We start from the raw sequence: 19,583 nt of genomic DNA, 5'->3' as shown, positions 1-19,583 counted from the left end.
TACGTCATGAACTAGGCCCATAAGGAAATTCGGATGTCAGACCTGCATATATATATATATATATATATATATATATATATATATATATATATATATATATACACACACACACACACATACACACACTCACATACACACACACACACACGTCGGACCCAAATCTATATGAATGCCAAAGAAAATCTTTCTAACACACATTTCTACGCTAGGAAAGCTCCATTCATACAATCTAGTTATTGGTTTTGCTATTGTCACAAAATTGTGCCATATTTAATAAGATTAGACGAAAAAACCCCAAAAGAAAACGAGATAACAATAATATTATTCCATGTTATCTTTTCATATGTTAGCAATTCATTAAAGACGATTTTTATTATTCTTTTTATTTAATCTAGTTTCATTTTTCTCTTCGTTTACAGAGCATTAAACACGTTGTAGATTCACGAGACGTGAGGGTACATGATTTAAACCCCTCGCACTAAAACACGGGAGTTTAGAAAGGAGCGCTCCGGTGAATGAAACCCTCTCAGAGCCTCAGTATTTTTTTTAACCAATCATCGAGCGATATCAGTTTTCTAAAAGTAGAACAATAACACGGGAGCCATGCTTTCTGTCGCGTGACTTTGGTAGCCGGGGTTGTGCTAACCGTGCTGTCTGCTACCGCTGCACGTGAGAGAAAGCATGACCGACTCTGAAGTGCCGTGTTTGTTGTACACACACACGACACACACCAAACTGAATAACGTGACCGCTATTTCCTGTTGTTTGCGATTATTCCATACCCCCTTGAAACAATACATAAGATTTCATATTTTTTCCATTCATTGAAGGAACTCGTCAAAACATTGAATTTTAATTTCATATTTGGACAGCATCCTGAAACATCAGTGGATTATTGAAGTGTCCGTAGCAACACGGTGAGGTTACATAGGACTGATTTGTTATTGTTGAGTTATCCCGTTGAAGTTGTTTCAGTGGCATTCATATTCATATGTAGCCACTTGTTTGATTGCATTTGGTCTCATCTCAATCGCCACGGGTCATACATAACTTGTCTTATGTTTTTCGTTTTCATTTCAGTTTACGTCTGGGTACTTTTTAATCAATAGACCTGTTCTTTTCCACACAAAGAATGTCCGAACACTCGCCTTCTTTATCTTTGGTGTCAAATTTGCACAACCAGTCCACAGGCACAGTTCATCAGCCTTAGCCTTAGTTACAACTAGAGATAAACCTACTTTTACATGAAATACGACATGCACAAAATTAATTTGATGCGCTGTTATAATGAGGGCAACAATTCCTTTAATGAATGGAGGATCGCCCCTTTGCTATGATATGAACTGATAGATTTATTTACCGTAATTTGTGAGTGAAGTCAGATCTATACAGAGAGGGAAATTGTGTACACTCAATAGCAATAGACATAGACACCTTGCCACAAGGCTTGCGTCTGCTGCGTTTCGTAATGAGATTATGAGTTGTATCTAGATTCTAGATATGTCTTCACATTATGCAATTGGTGTTAAGAGCAAAAGCAAGAAAAGAAAAATAGCCATATACCTATGCCTCATGCCAAAAAACAAACAAACAACAAAACAAAAACAAAACAAAACAAACAAAAAAACGGGAAATGCACGGGGGTTTCCTACTTTTTTTTGATAATGCTAATACTAATATTCTCTAATTGTAATTATGACATTTTTCCCAACTGTCAAGCACGGAGGGGAAAAAGGTGGAACTTCGGCTCACTTACTGTTAGTGTTAGTCTTAGAAAGGTCCCCGGCCTTTTACTCTCTAACTAACACATCATGTTTCTTAATTTATTTCTTTTTTCTTCTTCTTCTTTTAGAGCAAAAAATATATTTCCAGAGCCAAGGCTGTACACCTCTACTGTCGTTTGTCTCAATTTTATAAAATTTCTGCTGTAAGCGCATTATTTTATTTTTTTTTTAATGAAAAAAATGGGGAGGTAGCATTAGCGTGTCAGATAAAGTAAGAAGAAAATCATCCCTATAGGCTGCCTTTTTCAACCATAGATGGAGTCTCAGACATTCTGAGTACCATAGACATGCTTCCATGACATCACAGAGGTTTCCTCTTTTTCTTTTTGCTTTCTGTGGCATTGCATCATTATACACAGCTTTTACTTTTAGATTTTTATTTTGCATCATTGCTGCTCTACAACAAATTTTTTACTTTCATATTTCAATGCAACAGATCATTCTCTCGACTTAGTCTTCCGTTTTTAAGCTTTAAGTATATGTTCACAGCTTTTTTTTTTTTTTTTTTTTGTGGTTTGTTGGTTGTTTTTTTTTTTTTTTTTTGAGGGGGGGGGGGGGGGGGGTCTAAATACAGAAACAGAGTTTAAGAATATAAAAGCATTGCTGTAATGAAGAACTTCAAGGGTATAATAGTAGCATGTCTAACTTTTTTTTGTGTGTATGTTTGTGTGTGTATGTGATGATTTTTCCCTTTTATACACATCTTTTCAGACTTTTTTCTGAACATTCCCTTGATATTTTAAAGATCTCAATAACAATTTATAAGTAGAAGATGAAAAATAAGAATGCTCTCATTTGATGGAATGTAAGGATTTAGTTAACATTTCTGTTATTGTTCAGACTTATTCTAAACTATAATGGAATTTTGTTTCAGTAAATCAGACCTGCCTACTACAACGAACATTTCGTAGTTCTACGAATTTTTGGCTTCAATCACAGAGCTGTATAAAGACATTAGATTAAAAAAAACTTGTTGAAAATGAAGGTTTGGTGCCACAGCACATAAATGCAGCAATTTGAAGCGTTATAATGACCTGGAAAGGAGAAATTGGTTTGTCATAAAGTAAGTTGTGGTGCCTATACTATTATTTCCCTCATGAAAATCACGAAATTTTACAAGAAAACAAGCAGGTGTGGTAAATGGACATCAGATTACACATTCTAGGGCACCAAACACGTTGATTTTTGAGTACTTCTGGACGTTAGGTAATAAATTTAACTTTTATGAAAACATGTTCCCACTGATTCACCGAGCTAAAAATACTTGAAATGATATATTTATATTTTTTAACCCTCTTCCTCCAAGCTCCCAGCAAATTGAACTGAATTTTTACAATAATATATCTGCCGCTGCATATGGCCAGAACTCATTCACAACTCAGCCATGTGTATAATATGTGTGAAATGTACCTCAAGGATACAATCTCAAGCCATAATTTTTGCATTCAGTTTCATGTAGATATTCGAACACTGACAACACACATCATTCTTTTTCTTTTCTTCCTTTCTTTTTTTTTTTCATTGCTTTTTTTTTTTTTTATTTGGAAAGACTAGACACTTAATATATCTCTCATGTGTCAGGAAGGGCTGCAAAGTGAAAAACAAGGGTTTAGATTAAGTTTCTTACTCTCATGTGAAACAAAAATCAGATAGTGAAAGGAAGCTCAAACACAGTTATTCTTGTGTAATTTCAAATCCATTGGTCCATCTTTTTTTACTTTTATAAAATAAAAGTAGATGGTTATTTGCCATCTTATTGCTTATTTCTTCGGGAAATCACGTAGAAGGAGCTTGCACCAATCTGGCAAAAAAGCAATCACTTCATTGAATATGATGTGTAATGCAGCGGCTGAAAAAAAAAAATGAACTGGTCGCTGTTGGGATTTAATGATGGCAACATGGTACAGATTCCTTATACTTATACAACCAAAAACCTCCTTCCAAAAGCCATGGCTCCTATTTGGGCGCCTTGCAATCCTCGCACTGCCCTATATCTGTAACCCAATAAAATTTCGCTCCATGACTTTGTATTATTTTCTTTTCATTGCAGAGAATTGACTACTCCACACTTCTTCTATCACAGTGTTTATGGTTACAATGCTGACACCAGGAACGTTTTAGATCCAATTTTAACCTGTGTCGTGTTCCCTTTGGAATTTTCGGCTGTATTTTTGAAATGGCGTTTTCCCGGAGCAAGAAGTCTCTGGATGTTCTAAGATCTTTTTTGTATTGCGTGAAATGTGTTTGTTTACCTACATAAACTACTGAAAATTTAAAACGTACCAGATTTCAATTTCATTTTACCAGGAATTATAAAAAATAATGAAATTAACTTGTTACTGATTTCGTCGTTGTATATTGTATATCTAGTGTTCGACGTTTGTGCGTAATTCATTTGTGTTAATATTACTTAGAGTTGGTGATGTGTTGTTATTAGTTATTGAAAGATTGGATCTAGTTTTAAAAAAAAAAAAAGTAATATAATTGCTTCTATCATTTTAACGGATTACAAAAACTCCTTCATCTACGACAACTATTCCATTTGATAACTCTTCATTTTCGACAACAACCTCTTTGAGGATCACCAAAACGTCTGTCGTGGATTATTCAGCAGCTATTCATCGTTGGTTGGCGTGGAAAGACCGTGAAAAAGATACATCCGGTCACCTGTCAACAATGGATGGCGGAACAGGAGAGGATGGAGTCAGTGGTGGTGGGGTGGTGGGGGGTAGCCTGGCAGGTTACCCACAGATGGATGAAGCATCTTTGTCGGCAAAGCGGGCTAAAATGGAAGGGGCTGATTCAGACAGGTAAGGCAATGTATGCAGACTGTTGTACTTACAACGCACATCTAAATATTTTATGTCATATATCCTTTTTACTGAAAGTTTTTATCTTTATCTGCCTAAAAGTAACCCCCCAAAAAAAAGAAATTTTCTATATTCACTTATTGTGATTTTAGTGCTTTACAAGTACGTTTCAAACCACCAGCACACTAGACATGTAGGATGAGATATGACACCTGTAAGCCACAATTTACAGGTTTTTTTTTTTAATTTTTACTTTTTTTGCTGCTGTTACTGACCAGGTACTCATTTTATACCAGAGTATGGTGAGAAAATGTGATAATAGAGCTTTTTCCAAGAATTCAACTTTGCATTGTTGATAATGGGATTTAAACCAAAGATCCACAGGTTATAAGCCAGGGGTCAGAACACGAGACCATAAAATCAAAACTGCGCTGGATGAAGAGCAGAAAGAGCGATTTATGACCCTGGCCCTAGTGCATGCCAGGATGCGGAATAGATTGGCCTCACTCAGAGTTTGTGAGTATTTATCACACTAGTTTGACACGCTGATCAAGGAATTGCATTACGACACCTGCTGATGACCCTGAGCATTTTATCAATTGCCTCTATGTTGAAATTGTGAGTGATACTCAGAATTTGTGGGACTGATTGCTTTGGGTGATGGGCAAGTACGTACCGAAATGTGGCTATGTGGTTTTGTGGTATGACACTCGCTTTGGATCGGAAGGTCATGAAGGTTTGAGCCTCGTTCGGCGCATAGTTGAGTCCTTGGAAAACTTTACTCACATTCTCATAACCGTACTCAGTGTTGTTTCTGTCAGTTAAAGTATAATCTTGCCTAACAGGCGTCGTCATGTCTCGTTCTACATGCTACGTGTTGCTGTTGGTCAGGGACCCTTTGTAAAGTGCTATGAGCACATTTAGTGATTTAGTTGATATTGCGCTGTAATAAAAACTCAAGTTTTTTTTGTTTTCTTTTATATTTATACCTCAGACGGCTGTGGTCCAATCGACCAGCTATGAAGATCATGGCAATAATTGCATTCTCCCCCTCCACCTGCTGATACTATATCAAATTATTAAATTTTTAAAAAATAGGCACATCACCAAGGCTTAAATATATAGTACAGAATCCTTTCATCGTCCTCTTATTCCTCATTCTCTTCATGCATTCTTCGAGCCAATCTCATTATCCGAAGTCTATACAATTTTCTCTATTTTCTTTCTACAATATTCACGGATTTCTTCCTCTTCTTAAATACTATGCCCGAATAAGAACAAGGAATACGTGTTTTACTGTATATATTTAGATGTAAACATGATTGAATTTACATATTTGGTACAGTATGTTTACTAGGGGGTCCCGATAGCTCAGTTGGTAGAGCACTCGCTTCATAAGCAAGCAAAGAGGCCCGGATCGATCACTGATGCAGTCAAGATTTTATTCTGATTCCCCCCCCCCCCCCCCCCCCCCCCCCCTTGCAACCCAGCAATGTAAATAACCATAAGGCATTTTTGTTGGTTCGAACTTGTTTTATTTACAATAAGAGTAGTTTCATTCAAGCCTCACAATGATGGACATCTAAAGAATAATAAAGATATTACATACATGATAAGTAATCCTCTATGCCCCCCCCCCCCCCCCCCCCCCCCCCCCCCCAGTCTTTATGGGGGAATGACAATGGTGTCGTTAAAGGCTTCAGGTAGATAAAATAACATAAAGGGAGTTAAAAGTTATTTTAACTGGAAGGAAAAATGAGGACAGATGAAATATCCAAGTTAATAATCTGTGTAAAGGATTGTACAACGTGAGTAATTCACATGGAACTGTTATTGGATGGTAAAATTATCAGATTTACGGAATAAACTATAGAAACAACAGTTTATGAGTAATTCTCACTAAACTGTATTATCCAGACTATAAACGTTCAAGGTTACATACATATAGTTATCTGTGTTGGCCCTTTATATTTCCGGATGGCAATGTTGTAAGTTTTTTTTTTGCCAAGCACACAGCGCCTACAGTGACTGGAGAGCTTTTAATCTTTCTAAAACTGTTGATCTACAAGAAACAATTCCAGTGGAAAAGTTGTGATCAAGCACTCAACGCCATTCTATTTTTGTGAATTTCTTTCTACTGGGAAGCTTGTTCTGTTAGATCTGGTGGAAAGTATTTTTTGTATCCTATCCAAAGGGTAGCAAGCAGTTGCTATTGTCCGTTTCACACTATAAAAAATGGGGATGTGCTCCGGCTCCTTGGGCCTGGTGTCTCTGAAGGAGTGGGCTGTATGCTCAACAATTGTAAGTCTTTTGTATACATATATAGACTTACAATTGTTGAACATACAGCCCACCCGGGCAGATGAAAAAAAAAGTATAGAATTACAAAACGTACTTTGTGATTGGCCCATCGTTTAAAAAAAAAGCCAAATTTAATGTTAAACAGGTTAAAGGTATGAATTATTGCTATTGTGTAACTCTAAAATACATACATACATATATATATATATATATATATATAATATATATATATATATATATATATATATATATATAGTTGAGTCCTGGGAAAAGGCTCTTTACGCACATTCTCTCACCCTACTCAATGTATAATGGGTACCTGGCCGTTAACAGCGTTGTCTCTGTCCGAAAAAAATTGTAATTATATCGCCTAACAGGTGTCATGTCACTCCTACATAATAAGTGTTGCTGTTGTCCAGGGACCCTTTGTAAAGCGCTTTGAGCATGTTAAGTGGATATTGTTCTATATAAAAGCTCAAGGGGTCACACATATATAATTACAAAATGACGTGAAACATAACCAAAGGTGCGCATATCCTCTAAAGTTTTGTTTGGTATTAATTTTCCATTGCTGTTTATTTTGAACAAAATTCACAACAGCTCAGTTTGGTAATGGTATAGATACTGCTGTCTCTAATAACGCCATTTTGAATGCAAATTTGACAAATGAATTTTGAATGAATTTATTATTTTTTAAAATGAATAAATAGATAAATAAATTGTGATCTGAGAGGAAAAAAAGCAGTAGCTTTATTACTATCAGGGTCATAAAGTAGCGTACAAGAATTAATGAAATAGCTTCCAAAAAAAGGAAGAAGGAAAGAAAAAGAGCTAAATACACATACGTTGAATGTGTCGGGAAAACCCTTCTTCAGCCAATAACAGAAACATTTTAATAAAATGTTATTATATCACTTTAAATGCAAAGAGACGGCAGAAGAGGGTTTGGCGAAGGGGAAATCTAGACTTGTTTTATACTTTCCTGATATTTGTTGGATTTAGAGTGATGTATTAATAGTAGTCTACAGACAGTAATTATACTAATGGTTTTTTTTGTGTGTTTTTCTTTTTGTTATTGGCCGATGAAGGATTGTTAGCCTGAAACATTCCCTGTTTGGCATTATGTTTTTGAAGCTGTTTTTTTTTTTAATTTATTTTTTAAAGTCTTGCACATTACCATTAATTTCAACGACAATGCGGAACTCAATTTCCACAATGATATGAGACTGAATGCATTCAAACCTTAAATTATTTTCATAATATTTGTTTTATTTGTATGCTTATAACAACAGAGAATCGTTAACACCAATATGGGGGGGGGGGGGGGGGGGGGAGAGGGAGAGAGAGAGAGAGAGAGAGAGAGAGAGAGAGAGAGAGAGAGAGAGAGAGAGAGAGAGAGAGAGAGAGAGTAACAACGTGCACGTTCTTTAATACAAACAACAACAACAAAAATACAAACCCCATCGCCATTCATCATCATTTTTGTCTTACTACATACGGAAGCTTTATTCAATAATTCATGATTGTGGTCGATCACAGATCGCACCACGTGGCTAGGCGGTGTGTCCACCATTTGGCACGTTACCGTTACACACAGTGAATGTTGGTCATTCCAGTCAAGTCAGCTGGGTTGTCGTCTGCTGTGAGCGACTGTCTGGAAGGAAAACGCTGCCATATTCTGGATAAACCCATATTTAAAAATTTGGCCAGAAAACTTGTCTTTCAAATATTGATCGATTTAAATGACCCTCATCTTGGCAAAAAAAAAATCTCTCAAACCTGGGACTTCGCGAAGTCCCAGGTTTGAGAGTTGTTTTTTTTTTGCCAAGATGAGGGTCATTTAAATCGATCGATATTTGAAGGACGAGTTTTCTGACCAAATCTTTAAATATGTGTTTTTCCAGAATACGGCCGGACACTAATTGGACATATTTATTACCCCTCCCCCCTCTCCGTCCTCTTCCTCTTCAGAAAAGCTTTCGTGTCGCAAAAGCTATTCCAACTAAGTCAATGAGTGGCTTCTTCGTCAGTGCAAATTCTTCTTAACGCAACGTCTGTCCTGACCGATTTCAGTACCCGTGTCATTGCGGCCAAGTTTTTTTCTTCTTTTACTCCCACCTCACCCTCTCTCTCTCTCTCTCTCTCTCTCTCTCTCTCTCTCTCTCTCTCTCTCTCTCTCTCTCTCTCTCTCCCCCCCCCCCCCCTTGCAGTTAATCTTGTCAATCGTTACTAAATATGGTAGCTGGACGAGTTAGACATGGCGAAATTACAGTAGACGTGAAACACAAATGGTCGTCAAGCGTACTCTGAAATCCCCCACCCCTCCCCAACCAAAAAAAACCAAAAAACAAAACAAAACAAAAGACAACACATTAAAAACCCGTCCTTTAAATATCAATCAATTGTAAAAAAAAAAATAATAACAAAAAACAAAACAAAAACAAAACAACCACCCCCCCCAAAAAAAAAAACAAAAAACAAAACAAAAAACAAAAAAAAAAACAAACAAAAACCAACAAACCCAACAAACCAACCAACAACAGCACGACAACTCTCACACCTGAGAGCAAGACTTTATCCGGGTTTTGAAGTAGGCCTTCATATTTATATTTAATCGATTCCTCTTGGACTGGATTCTAGTCTATCGCTAGGTAGTTTCCTCAAGATTTAACACCCAATTGATTAGATCTCTTCGCTTATATGCTTATGTGCGGCTATGTGGTCTAGTGGTATGACACTCGCTTTCGGATCGGAAGGTCCTGGGTTCGAGTTGAGTCCTTGGGAAAGGCTCTTTACTCACATTCCCTCACCGTACTCAGGTGTAAAATGAGTACCCGGCCGTTTTGCGTTGTCTTTGTCCGAAAAAATTGTAATATCGCATAACAAGCGTCATGTCCCGTCCTACTTGTTAAATGTTGCTGTTGACCAGGGCTGCCGTACAACGACAAAACCCCGTATCTTCGAAATTGGGTCAAACAGACATTTTTATACCATTGTGATCAGAATGACACCCTGCATCCACTCACAAAATATTACGAGGCAATTCTTAAAAATAAAAAAGTTAAACATTTTAAAAACACCGTATGTTGCTATTTCAATCAGCTGATGCAGCGACAAAACCCCGTAAGTCCAGTTATACGGGGTTTTGTCGTTGCATTGCCTCGATACGGGGTTTTGTCGTTGTATAACCGGCCGTGTAGTACCGTATAATTGTAAATTCTTCATTAGCTTAATACAAGTCGATCATCAACATCGTCTTTTCATTCTTCGCCTTCCTTTTCTTTATCCCTCACCTCCTCCTCCTCCTCCTCTTCTTCGTCCCTGACCTCCTCCTCCTCTTTCTCTTCTCCTTCTTCTTCTCTTCCTTTTCTTCTTCTCCCCTCCTCCTCCTTTTCCTCACCCTCTTCCTCTCCTTCTACTTCTTCTTCTCCTCCTCCTCCTCTTCATTCTTCTTCTTCTTCTTCTTCTTCTTCTCCCCTCCTCCTCCTTGTCCTCCTCCTCTTCTTCGTCACCATCCTCCTCTTTCTCTCCTCCTTTTCTTCTTCTTCTTCTACTTCTTCTTCATCTCCTCCTCCTCCTCCTTGTCCTCCTCCACTTCCTCCAAATCTCCTTCTTCCTTTTCTTCTCCTTCTTCTTCTTTTTCTTCTTCTCCCCTCCTCCTCCTTGTCCTCCTCCTCTTCTTCACCATCCTCCTCTTTCTATCCTTCCTTCTCTTCTTCTTCTTCTACTTCTTCTTCTTCTTCGTCATCTCCTCCTCCTCCTCCTCCTCCTCCGCCTCCTCCTTGTCCTCCTCCACTTCCTCCAAATCTCCTTCTTCCTTTTCTTCTTCTCCCCTCCTCCTCCGTGTCCTCCTCTTCCTCAACCTCCTCCTTGTTCTTCTTCTTCTTCTTCTTCTCCTCCTCCTCCTTGTCCTCCTCCACTTCCTCCATATCTCCATCTTCCTTTTCTTCTCCTTCTTCTTCTTCTTTTTCTTCTTCTCCCCTCCTCCTCCTTGTCCTCCTCTTCCTCACCCTCCTCCTTTTTCCCTTTGTTCTTCTTCTTCTTCTTTCTTCTTCTTCTTCTTCTTCTTCTTCTTCTTCTTCTTCTTCTTCTTCTTCTTCTTCTTCTCCCCTCCTCCTCCTCCTCTTTCTCTCCTTCCTTCTCTTCTTCTTCTTCTTCTACTTCTTCTTCTTCTTCGTCATCTCCTCCTCCTCCTCCTCCTTGTCCTCCTCCACTTCCTCCAAATCTCCTTCTTCCTTTTCTTCTTCTCCCCTCCTCCTCCGTGTCCTCCTCTTCATCAACCTCCTCCTTGTTCTCTTCTTCTTCTTCTTCTTCTTCTTCTCCTCCTCCTCCACTTCCTCCATATCTCCATTTTCCTTTTCTTCTCCTTCTTCTTCTTCTTTTTCTTCTTCTCCCCTCCTCCTCCTTGTCCTCCTCTTCCTCACCCTCCTCCTTTTTCCCTTTGTTCTTCTTCTTCTTCTTCTTCCTCTTCCTCTTCTTCTTCTTCTTCTTCTTCTTCTTCTTCTTCTTCTTCTTCGTCTTCGTCTTCTTCTTCTTCTTCTTCTTCTTCTCTTCTTCTTCTTCTTTTCTTCTTCTTCTTCTTCTTCTCCTCTCCTTCTCCTCCTCTTCTTCACCTCCTCTCCTTTTCTCTCCTTCCTTTTCTTCTTCTTCTTCTTCTTCTTCTTCTTCTTCTTCTTCTTCTTCTTCTTCTTCTTCTTCTCCTCCTCCTCCTCCGCCTCCTCCTCCTTGTCCTCCTCCACATCCTCCATATCTCCTTCTTCCTGTTCTTCTCCTTCTTCTTCTTCGCTTTCTTCTTCTCCCCTCCTCCTCTTCCTCACCCTCCTCCTTTTTCTCTTCTTCTTCTTCTTCTCCTTCTTCTTCTTCTTTTCTCCTCACCCCCCTCCTCCTTGTCCTCTTCCTCTTACTTCATAACGAAATATTATCAGTAGTAAATAAATTTGAAAGACCCGATGTAACACTCTGTTCCCAATATATAAAAATATAGGTCAAACGCCGAGATACGGTATAGCCCGCGTCATGATGCAACGACAAAACCCCGTATAATGTGAGATACGGTGTTTGCACCACTCCAATCGGCTTCCGATGCAGCGACAAAACCCCGTATAACAGTAAATTCAGATTTTCGAATAGTACAGGTTTCTATTTTCTATTTTTATACATCAAATGTGATAGAATAAAAAAAGACCTTTCGATTGATACCAAATTTGCATCAATTCTCCGCATAGTTATTGTAAAAAGTTGAAGTAAAATTTGAAAAGTTTTTCGGCTCTCCTGTAAAATCACGTTTTGCCATTATACGGGGTTTTGTCGCTGTACGGCAGAGGGACCCCTTGTAAAGCGCTTTGAGCACATTTAGTGGATATTGCGCTATATATAGCTCATTTTTTTAGTACAGTTGAGGGCGCTTGAGACGAATTGATAAAGAATAACGAACATGATAGAGTAGCAACTGGCCGTTAAAACGTGACTAAAGCCAGAAACGGGCCCTTTAAATAACCTAATAATGTTGATAGCGTCATAGAACACCTAAAAAACCGCCCAGAACAACACACACAAAAAAACCAAGGAGAAAAGTAACACCCCCTCTCCCCCACCACAACAATAAAACGAAACGAGCAGAAGACCAAGCAACAAAAAGACAATAACCCCCCCCCCCCCCCCCAACAAAAGAAAAGAAAACCTCAACAAAACAAACAAAATAACGATCGTATGTTTGTGCCCCCCCCCTCCCTCCCCCTGACTCTTTCTCCTTATCAAATAGCATTAAAAAACAAAAACTGGTTCAAATCTCATTGGAATGTAAAACCATTCTTCCGGAGGATTGAATACATTCCTTGTGTATTGATTTTCTGGTTTCAGGGTGATGGTGTCTTATTTCAATTAAAAATATACGCTGGTCGCCAATAATGTAAAGATCATCCATCTTCGTTCTTTAACATCCCGTAATCCTTAATAATCTGCCTATACATCCTGCTACCAAAATTGAATACTTATACCACCTTATGGTTCAATTTAACCTATTCATCATTAGTCAGCTGAAGGGCTGGTTACATACACACTTCCAATGAGTTTGGAACCGGAAGAATAGCAGGTGTGACGTAACGACTTCTCTGCCCAATTATATGTCTAGAATGTTTTGACAATCGAATTTTCTTCTTCTTCTTTTTTTTTTTTTGCCGGCGCTGAATTGACCTATAGGTGTCACTAGCACCGTAAATCATTAAAAAAAAAAACAAAACAAAAAGACAAAACAAAAAATATTGAAGGATATTATTGTGTGTACGGGCGCGCGCATGTATGTGTGCCTGTCTGCTTGTGTGTGCATGTTTTTGTTTGATTTTTGTTTACTTATTTGAAGTTGGGGGGGGGGGGGAGAGTTAGAGGGAGATTTAAGGTGAAGTTAATGCTTTATCATAAACATTATTTCTTCTTCTCTTCCTCCTCCTCTTCCTCCTCCTCCTCCTCCTCCTTCTTCTTCTTCTTTTTCTTCTTCTTCTTCTTCTTCTTCTTCTTCTTCTTCTTCTTCTTCTTTCTTTTCTTCTTCTTCTTCTTTTTTCTCTTCTTCTTCTTCTTCTTCTTCTTCTTCTTCTTCTCTCTCCTCTCCCCCCCCCCCCCCCCCCCCCCCCCCCCACCCACACTCTTCTTTTTCTCGTTTCCATAATATAATTTAGTCTCGGCTATCCTGTCAATCCTCTGTATGCTATTGATTAATTATTCTTTTACCTTTCCCCTTTTTCTGGGCGGTGAATGACCTCAAAGAGTGGAAAATACCATAATTTTTTTTTTTTTTTTTAATAAAAAATAATAATAAGAAGAAGAAGTATGGCAACAACCTCCAACTACCCGTTCACTACTCCAAGTCTACTGGTAGACTAACGATGGCGGCGGTCTCCAGTGGTCCACTTCACCCACTAAAATTTAGTTGTGTAGGTAGATATTACAACAATATCGAGGAACAAAGAGGAATGGAAAAGAACAAAGAAAGTCGGCTCACTAATTGGAGACACCGAGGATGTACAAAGAAGAAAACAGCTATCAAACGCCGCACTCAGTCAACTCACCAATGTATGGATTAGAGGTGACAAAATAAAGAGAAAAACCAAACTGAAACTGTACCGTGCTCTTTTAAAACCGGTACTTCTGTATAACTGCGGCACTTGGGCGTTGACAAAATCCAAAGAAGAACATCTGGATGCCTTCCATCGCACACAACTAAGAAGGGTACTGGACATCAAATACCCAAAAAAGATCTCAAATGAATCACTCTATAAGATCACAAAAGAAAGACCAATCTCCCTTGACATTTTACAACAACGATGGCAACTTTTCGGTCACATACTACGCAGGGACAAAAACATACCAGCTAACCAAGCCATGTCGGGATATTTCCAAAAACACGGGAACCTTTTTAGAGGAAGACCTATCACAACACTCCCTGTGATCCTAAACAAAAACCTCACAACACTTGGACAAAGCATTAGTCTCATAACGGCAGGGGACCTTGAAAATCTGAGAACCCTAGCAGAGTACCGGCAATATTGGAGACACCTCACACAGGAAATACTGGAAACAGCCAAGGCGACCCGATCTTTCGGTCGAGACGCGAAAGGCATCTAAGTCAGTAAGTCAGTCAGGTAGATATATATCGATGTATAGATCGAAACAAAGATAACATGATCGAAACCAGTCAGTCAATGAACAGACAGCCACTGTTTGCCACTGTCTGCCACACATGCAGAGGCCAAGTCGTGCACAGCTGCTCTCTCTCTCTCTCTCTCTCTCTCTCTCTCTCTCTCTCTCTCTCTCTCTCTCTCTCTCTCTCTCTCTCTCTCTCTCTCTCTCTCTTCTCTGAAGTCGTGCTTCAGTCATCGTGGCGGTGTTACCTCAACCTACGCCACGCCGTCTGACACGTGAGCTGATCTGCCGACCAGTAGATAGGTTTGCCATGTTGGCAGTTTGAGTTACTTACTGGCATATGGATGCTATGCGTTTAGATAAATTACCTACATCGTCTACCAGCCGGATTAAACGTACAGACACACTTAAAACAGAGTGTAACCTTTAAACGTTTATAGTCTGATTAATATAATTTAAAGAGAACAGATTTCTAACAAGCTGTCTAAAAATAATAACAAACAGCTGAGTGACGTCAACTTCGTTCCTTCTAGTATATTATCTTAACAAACAAATGAATATAATATGTCAACATCACTATAGAACATTTTCACGAAATTCTCCATGCTCAATGCGCTACTTTATGGTTATTATTGTACTTGCCCAGCATAGCATAAGGAATCCATTAAAAAAACAAAAAAACAAAAAACAAATAGAGCTTTTATATAGCGCAATATCCTTTTAACGTGCTCAACGCGCTTTACAAGGGGTCCCTGGTCAACAGCAACATTTAACATGTAGGACGAGACATGACGCCTGTTAGGCGATATTACAATTTTTCGGACAAAGACAACGCTGTTAACGGCCAGGTACTCATTTTACACCTGAGTACGGTGAGAGAATGTGAGTAAAGAGTCTTTTCCAAGGACTCAACTTTGCGTCGAGCGAGGCTCGAACCCAGGACCTTCCGATCCGAAAGCGAGTGTCATACCACAAGACCACATAGCCGCACAAAAAGATACGTCCGTGAGCACTAAAAAAAAAAAAAAAAAAAAAAAAAAAAATTACATTATAAGTCGCCAGTAAAGCGTCCCGTTTTTTTTTTCTTTCTTTTTATTTTTTAAATATTTTTTAAAAGTTTTTTGCCATCACATTTATAATATTCGTCACTGTTCATAGCGACTCTACGAGTCAAAACGAGGCATTGGACTTCAGTGTGGTCCACGCCATATAAAAATTGTTATAATATAATTTCTTTATAAGGAGAGGAGTTTTACTTTTGTTTGACATTGTGGATTACGTCCGTCAAGCCGTCAAGCATGAGGTCTATAATAATAATAATAATGATGATGATGGCGATGATAATGATAATGACAATGATGGTGATAATGATGATAGTGATGATAATAATAATAATGATGATGATGATGGTGATAATAATGACGATGGTGATGGGGATGATTGTGATAATAATGATGGTGGTGATGATAATGATATTGATGATGATGGCGATAATAATGATGATGGTGGTAGAGATGATAATCCTGACATTTTAGCTTGGCCAAAATGCAATTTCACAATAATGATGATGGTGATGATGATGATGATGATGATGATGATGATGATGATGATGATGATGATGATAATAATAATAAAAATAATAATAATAATAATGATAATGATGATGATAATAATAATAATATAATAATAATAATAATGATAATAATAATAATAATAATAATAATAATAATAATAATAATAATAATAATAATAATAATAATAATAATAATAATAATAATAATAATAATAATAATAATCTAGATAGTAGATTAAAAAAGAAACATGTTTTAAGCGAACGTTTAAAATAGACAAAGATTCTTTTTCACGAATGCTGCTCTGTGGTAAGGCGTTCTAAACAGAGGGTCCGAAATGAGAAAAGGATCTCCTTCCAATCTCTGCTCCCCTACCACCCACTGTTTTACGTCACAGAGTTTTGTGTGTTGGTCCGTTATACTTCCGGATGGCAATGTTGTGAGCTCCTCAGCCAAGCGCATACTATCTATAACAAAACTACACGTAACATCGAACGTTTATAGTCTGATTTGTTTTCTTTAGTGCTCACGGACGTGTCTTTTTGACGTAATAGGCTTCAACGGTTATGACGGCACTTCCCTCGTAATGACGCATAGTAACTTAGTAACTGGCTCTAAACTATCGGAACAATGGCGGACGCCCTTATGAAATATTTCTCCGACGAGCATAAAAGTGTATCCAGAGGAGAAAAGCATTATATAATATGATCATGCTTTGACTTTTACTTTTATACAATCTGATCACATGACACGTGAAAACGGTCTAGCCAGCATGGAGAATAAAAAGTACTGATTTTCTTTGTTTAGAACCAAACTGCTCGTTGCTGGGCGACTTGACATCAGACTACTATTGAATCATATTGTTTTTCGTCAGTGTCAAGCTATGAGTTTACGAAGGCTACGGGTCGTCGTTGCCTTGTCATTTGACGTCATGTTTTGGTCATGGACAGGCTACGAGCTTATGAAGGCGACGCATCAAGTCCCTTAAAACTTTTGTTTATTAGTTTTGTTTTGTTTTTAGTAGGAAACAATATTTTTAAAAATATTTTAAACTTCTCTTTATTCGACTGTTTGTTAAACATTTCATTATTTTTTTTTCTTCTTCTTTCATAATTATACATTCGTTTTTAGTTTCGACTGTTATCGCAAAAATATCCATGATGACGCATTCATTCGTTGTCCATATTCCTCCCACCCTAACCCTCCGCTACTCATCCCGCTCACCTAACAGACCTGCATACTTGACAATTTAAATATTCGTAATTTTTTGGAGATGAGATCGTTGTCGCTATTTTTGATAAACAATTTAGACCCTGACAATGAATAAATAACACTTCAGAATCCTTAAAATTATGTAGTCTGGCATCAACTTTCATTTTCAATAAGTTTTAATGACTTAGAGATGCTCATGAAGTTCTGAAATTGGAGCCAAAATTTCGTAATTCTACGAATTTTTCCCCAATAGTAGACAGGTCTGCTTAGGGACAACATCCCATTTTATCCCAGATAGTACATAAAATTATTTCAAGGTTGCCAATTTTCCGTATATTTACGGAATTCAGTATATGTTACAGTGAATGACATAATCAGTGGGATGGTGAAAATGTTTGAACAGAGATTTATTGCCAAGTTAGTTCGGAGGTCAATTTTTATCCAAAATGAGTTCTTGCCATAAATGATTAAATCAACCCTTTTTTTTTTTTACATCTTCGGGAAATATCAAAGCTTAATTTCACCTCTCAATATTTTTTTACAGCTAGTCAAGTTGAAAAAGTATGAAATTTGAGAAAAGTTGCTGGGTAACGTTCCCAATACATCTGGCCATAACTTTATGAAAAATTACCCGATTTACTTTAGATAAACATTAAAATTATTTGGTGAGCATATTCTTTCAGAAAATGCAAAAACCACAAATCCAAAATGTTCACCTTCCGACTGATTATGTCATCCACTGGCACATGTTATAAACCCTCAGTATATTATCCAATCCCCTGTTAAACGGAATAAAAAGTAAGTACATGTCTTTTTACTGGAGTTCAGCACACAGAAAGAGGTTGGTCAATGTGTTTACATAAAAGTTCAGTAATTTTTTTTGCCGCCTGAATTGACAACCCTGTTATTTTCACAGAGATTATATTGTTAGTTATTATCTGCTATCCCACGAGTGGCCGTATCTGTTAGCGTCGGATAGGCTATCTGCTGTTATATTTTATCGCCTCCTTCTCCAATTGAAGGCTGATTTTCCAAAACTCGTTAAGTCGATTTTTCTACTTTTCACTTTTTGAGATTTTCCATCCATGAAATGAAGTGAAACGTAAACTTTATTTTTAAGCATTAAATGGCACAAAAGTTCCCCTAGCTAGATTTGTGCGAATTTGAAGTTTGATAGAATAATAGACCGAATGAGAAATTTTAGGGGAAATAATCCTCAATATCTCAAAATGGGGAAATCGGAGTTAGGGAGTTTTGGAAAACCACTCTTCAATTGGATCTGTTACCGAGTCTTGCTTATCGCAGCACCCCTTGATAAAAGGGCATAATTCAAAACAACCATCTTGACACGCTGGAAATGAAACAAATGTCATTTCTGATTGACGTTATCAAAAATTTTAACTAACTGCGCATAAAAGAGACTAGCTGGTGTATGACGACCCTGTGCAGAAAGGTCGTTGCATGTCATGTATGGCTATGTGATCTAGTGGTATGACACTCGCTTTCGGATCGGAAGATCCTGGGTTCGAGCCTCGCTCGACGTATAGTTGAGTCCCTGGAAAAGGCTCTTTACTCACATTCTCTCACCGTACTCGGGTGTAAACGGAGTATATGACCACATATGTCGCCGTTAACAGCGTTGTCTCTGCCCGGAAAAAAATATATTATATCGCCTAACGGGCGTCATGTCCCGTTCTACATATTGCGTGTTGCTGTTCGTCAGGGCCCCCTTGTAAAGCGCTTTGAGCACGTTTAGTAGATATTGCGCTATATAAAATAGCTCAAAATATGCGAAGGGATTACAAAGTTATAGTAATTTAAATACCATACATACAACAATAGTATTTTACATATGGAGGCTGGTTTTCCTAAACTCGTTAAGTCAATTTTTCTACTTTTTGAGATTTTCCATCCATGAGATAAATTGAAATGTAAACTTTATTTTAAGCATCAAATGGCACAAGAATTTCCTTAGATTTGTGTAAATTTGAAGTTTAAATAATATGATAAAATAATAGACCGAATGAGAAATTTTTTTGGGGAAATATTCCTTAATATCTCAAAATGGGAAAAAACGGAGTTGGGGAGTTTTGGAAAACCACTCTTCATAATATATAGTGTGTATGCGGATGCATGCCCGTGTGTGCGAGTGCATGTGTGCACGCTTGGTAGTATGTATGATTGTTGATATTATAGTCTGTGTGTTTGAAAAGCACCACAGAACACTTGTTTGTGAATTAATTGGCTCTTTATGTTTCATCATCGTCATG

The 19,583-nt window shown here is 37.8% G+C and overlaps 1 protein-coding gene across 2 annotated transcripts in view; it reads left to right on the top strand.

The window, feature by feature from the left end:
* Positions 1-669: 669 nt before the first annotated feature.
* LOC144974769 (uncharacterized) overlaps positions 670-19,583 on the top strand; it is a 53,905-nt gene continuing 34,991 nt past the window's right edge. For both annotated transcript variants that reach the window (XM_078918013.1, XM_078918012.1), the window contains exons 1-2: positions 670-917; positions 3,835-4,594. In XM_078918013.1, coding sequence (XP_078774139.1) covers positions 4,461-4,594 — 134 coding nt within the window. In that variant the 5' untranslated portion in view covers positions 670-917; positions 3,835-4,460. The remainder of the gene's footprint in view (positions 918-3,834; positions 4,595-19,583) is intronic.

This window comes from Berghia stephanieae, chromosome 6 (genome assembly GCF_034508935.2).
Source record: "Berghia stephanieae isolate SIO BIC M18660-M18661 chromosome 6, UCSD_Bste_1.3, whole genome shotgun sequence".
NCBI classification, from domain to species: domain Eukaryota; kingdom Metazoa; phylum Mollusca; class Gastropoda; order Nudibranchia; family Aeolidiidae; genus Berghia; species Berghia stephanieae.
Note: the sequence above shows the minus strand (reverse complement) of the source record. Positions and strands in the feature narration are given on the sequence as shown.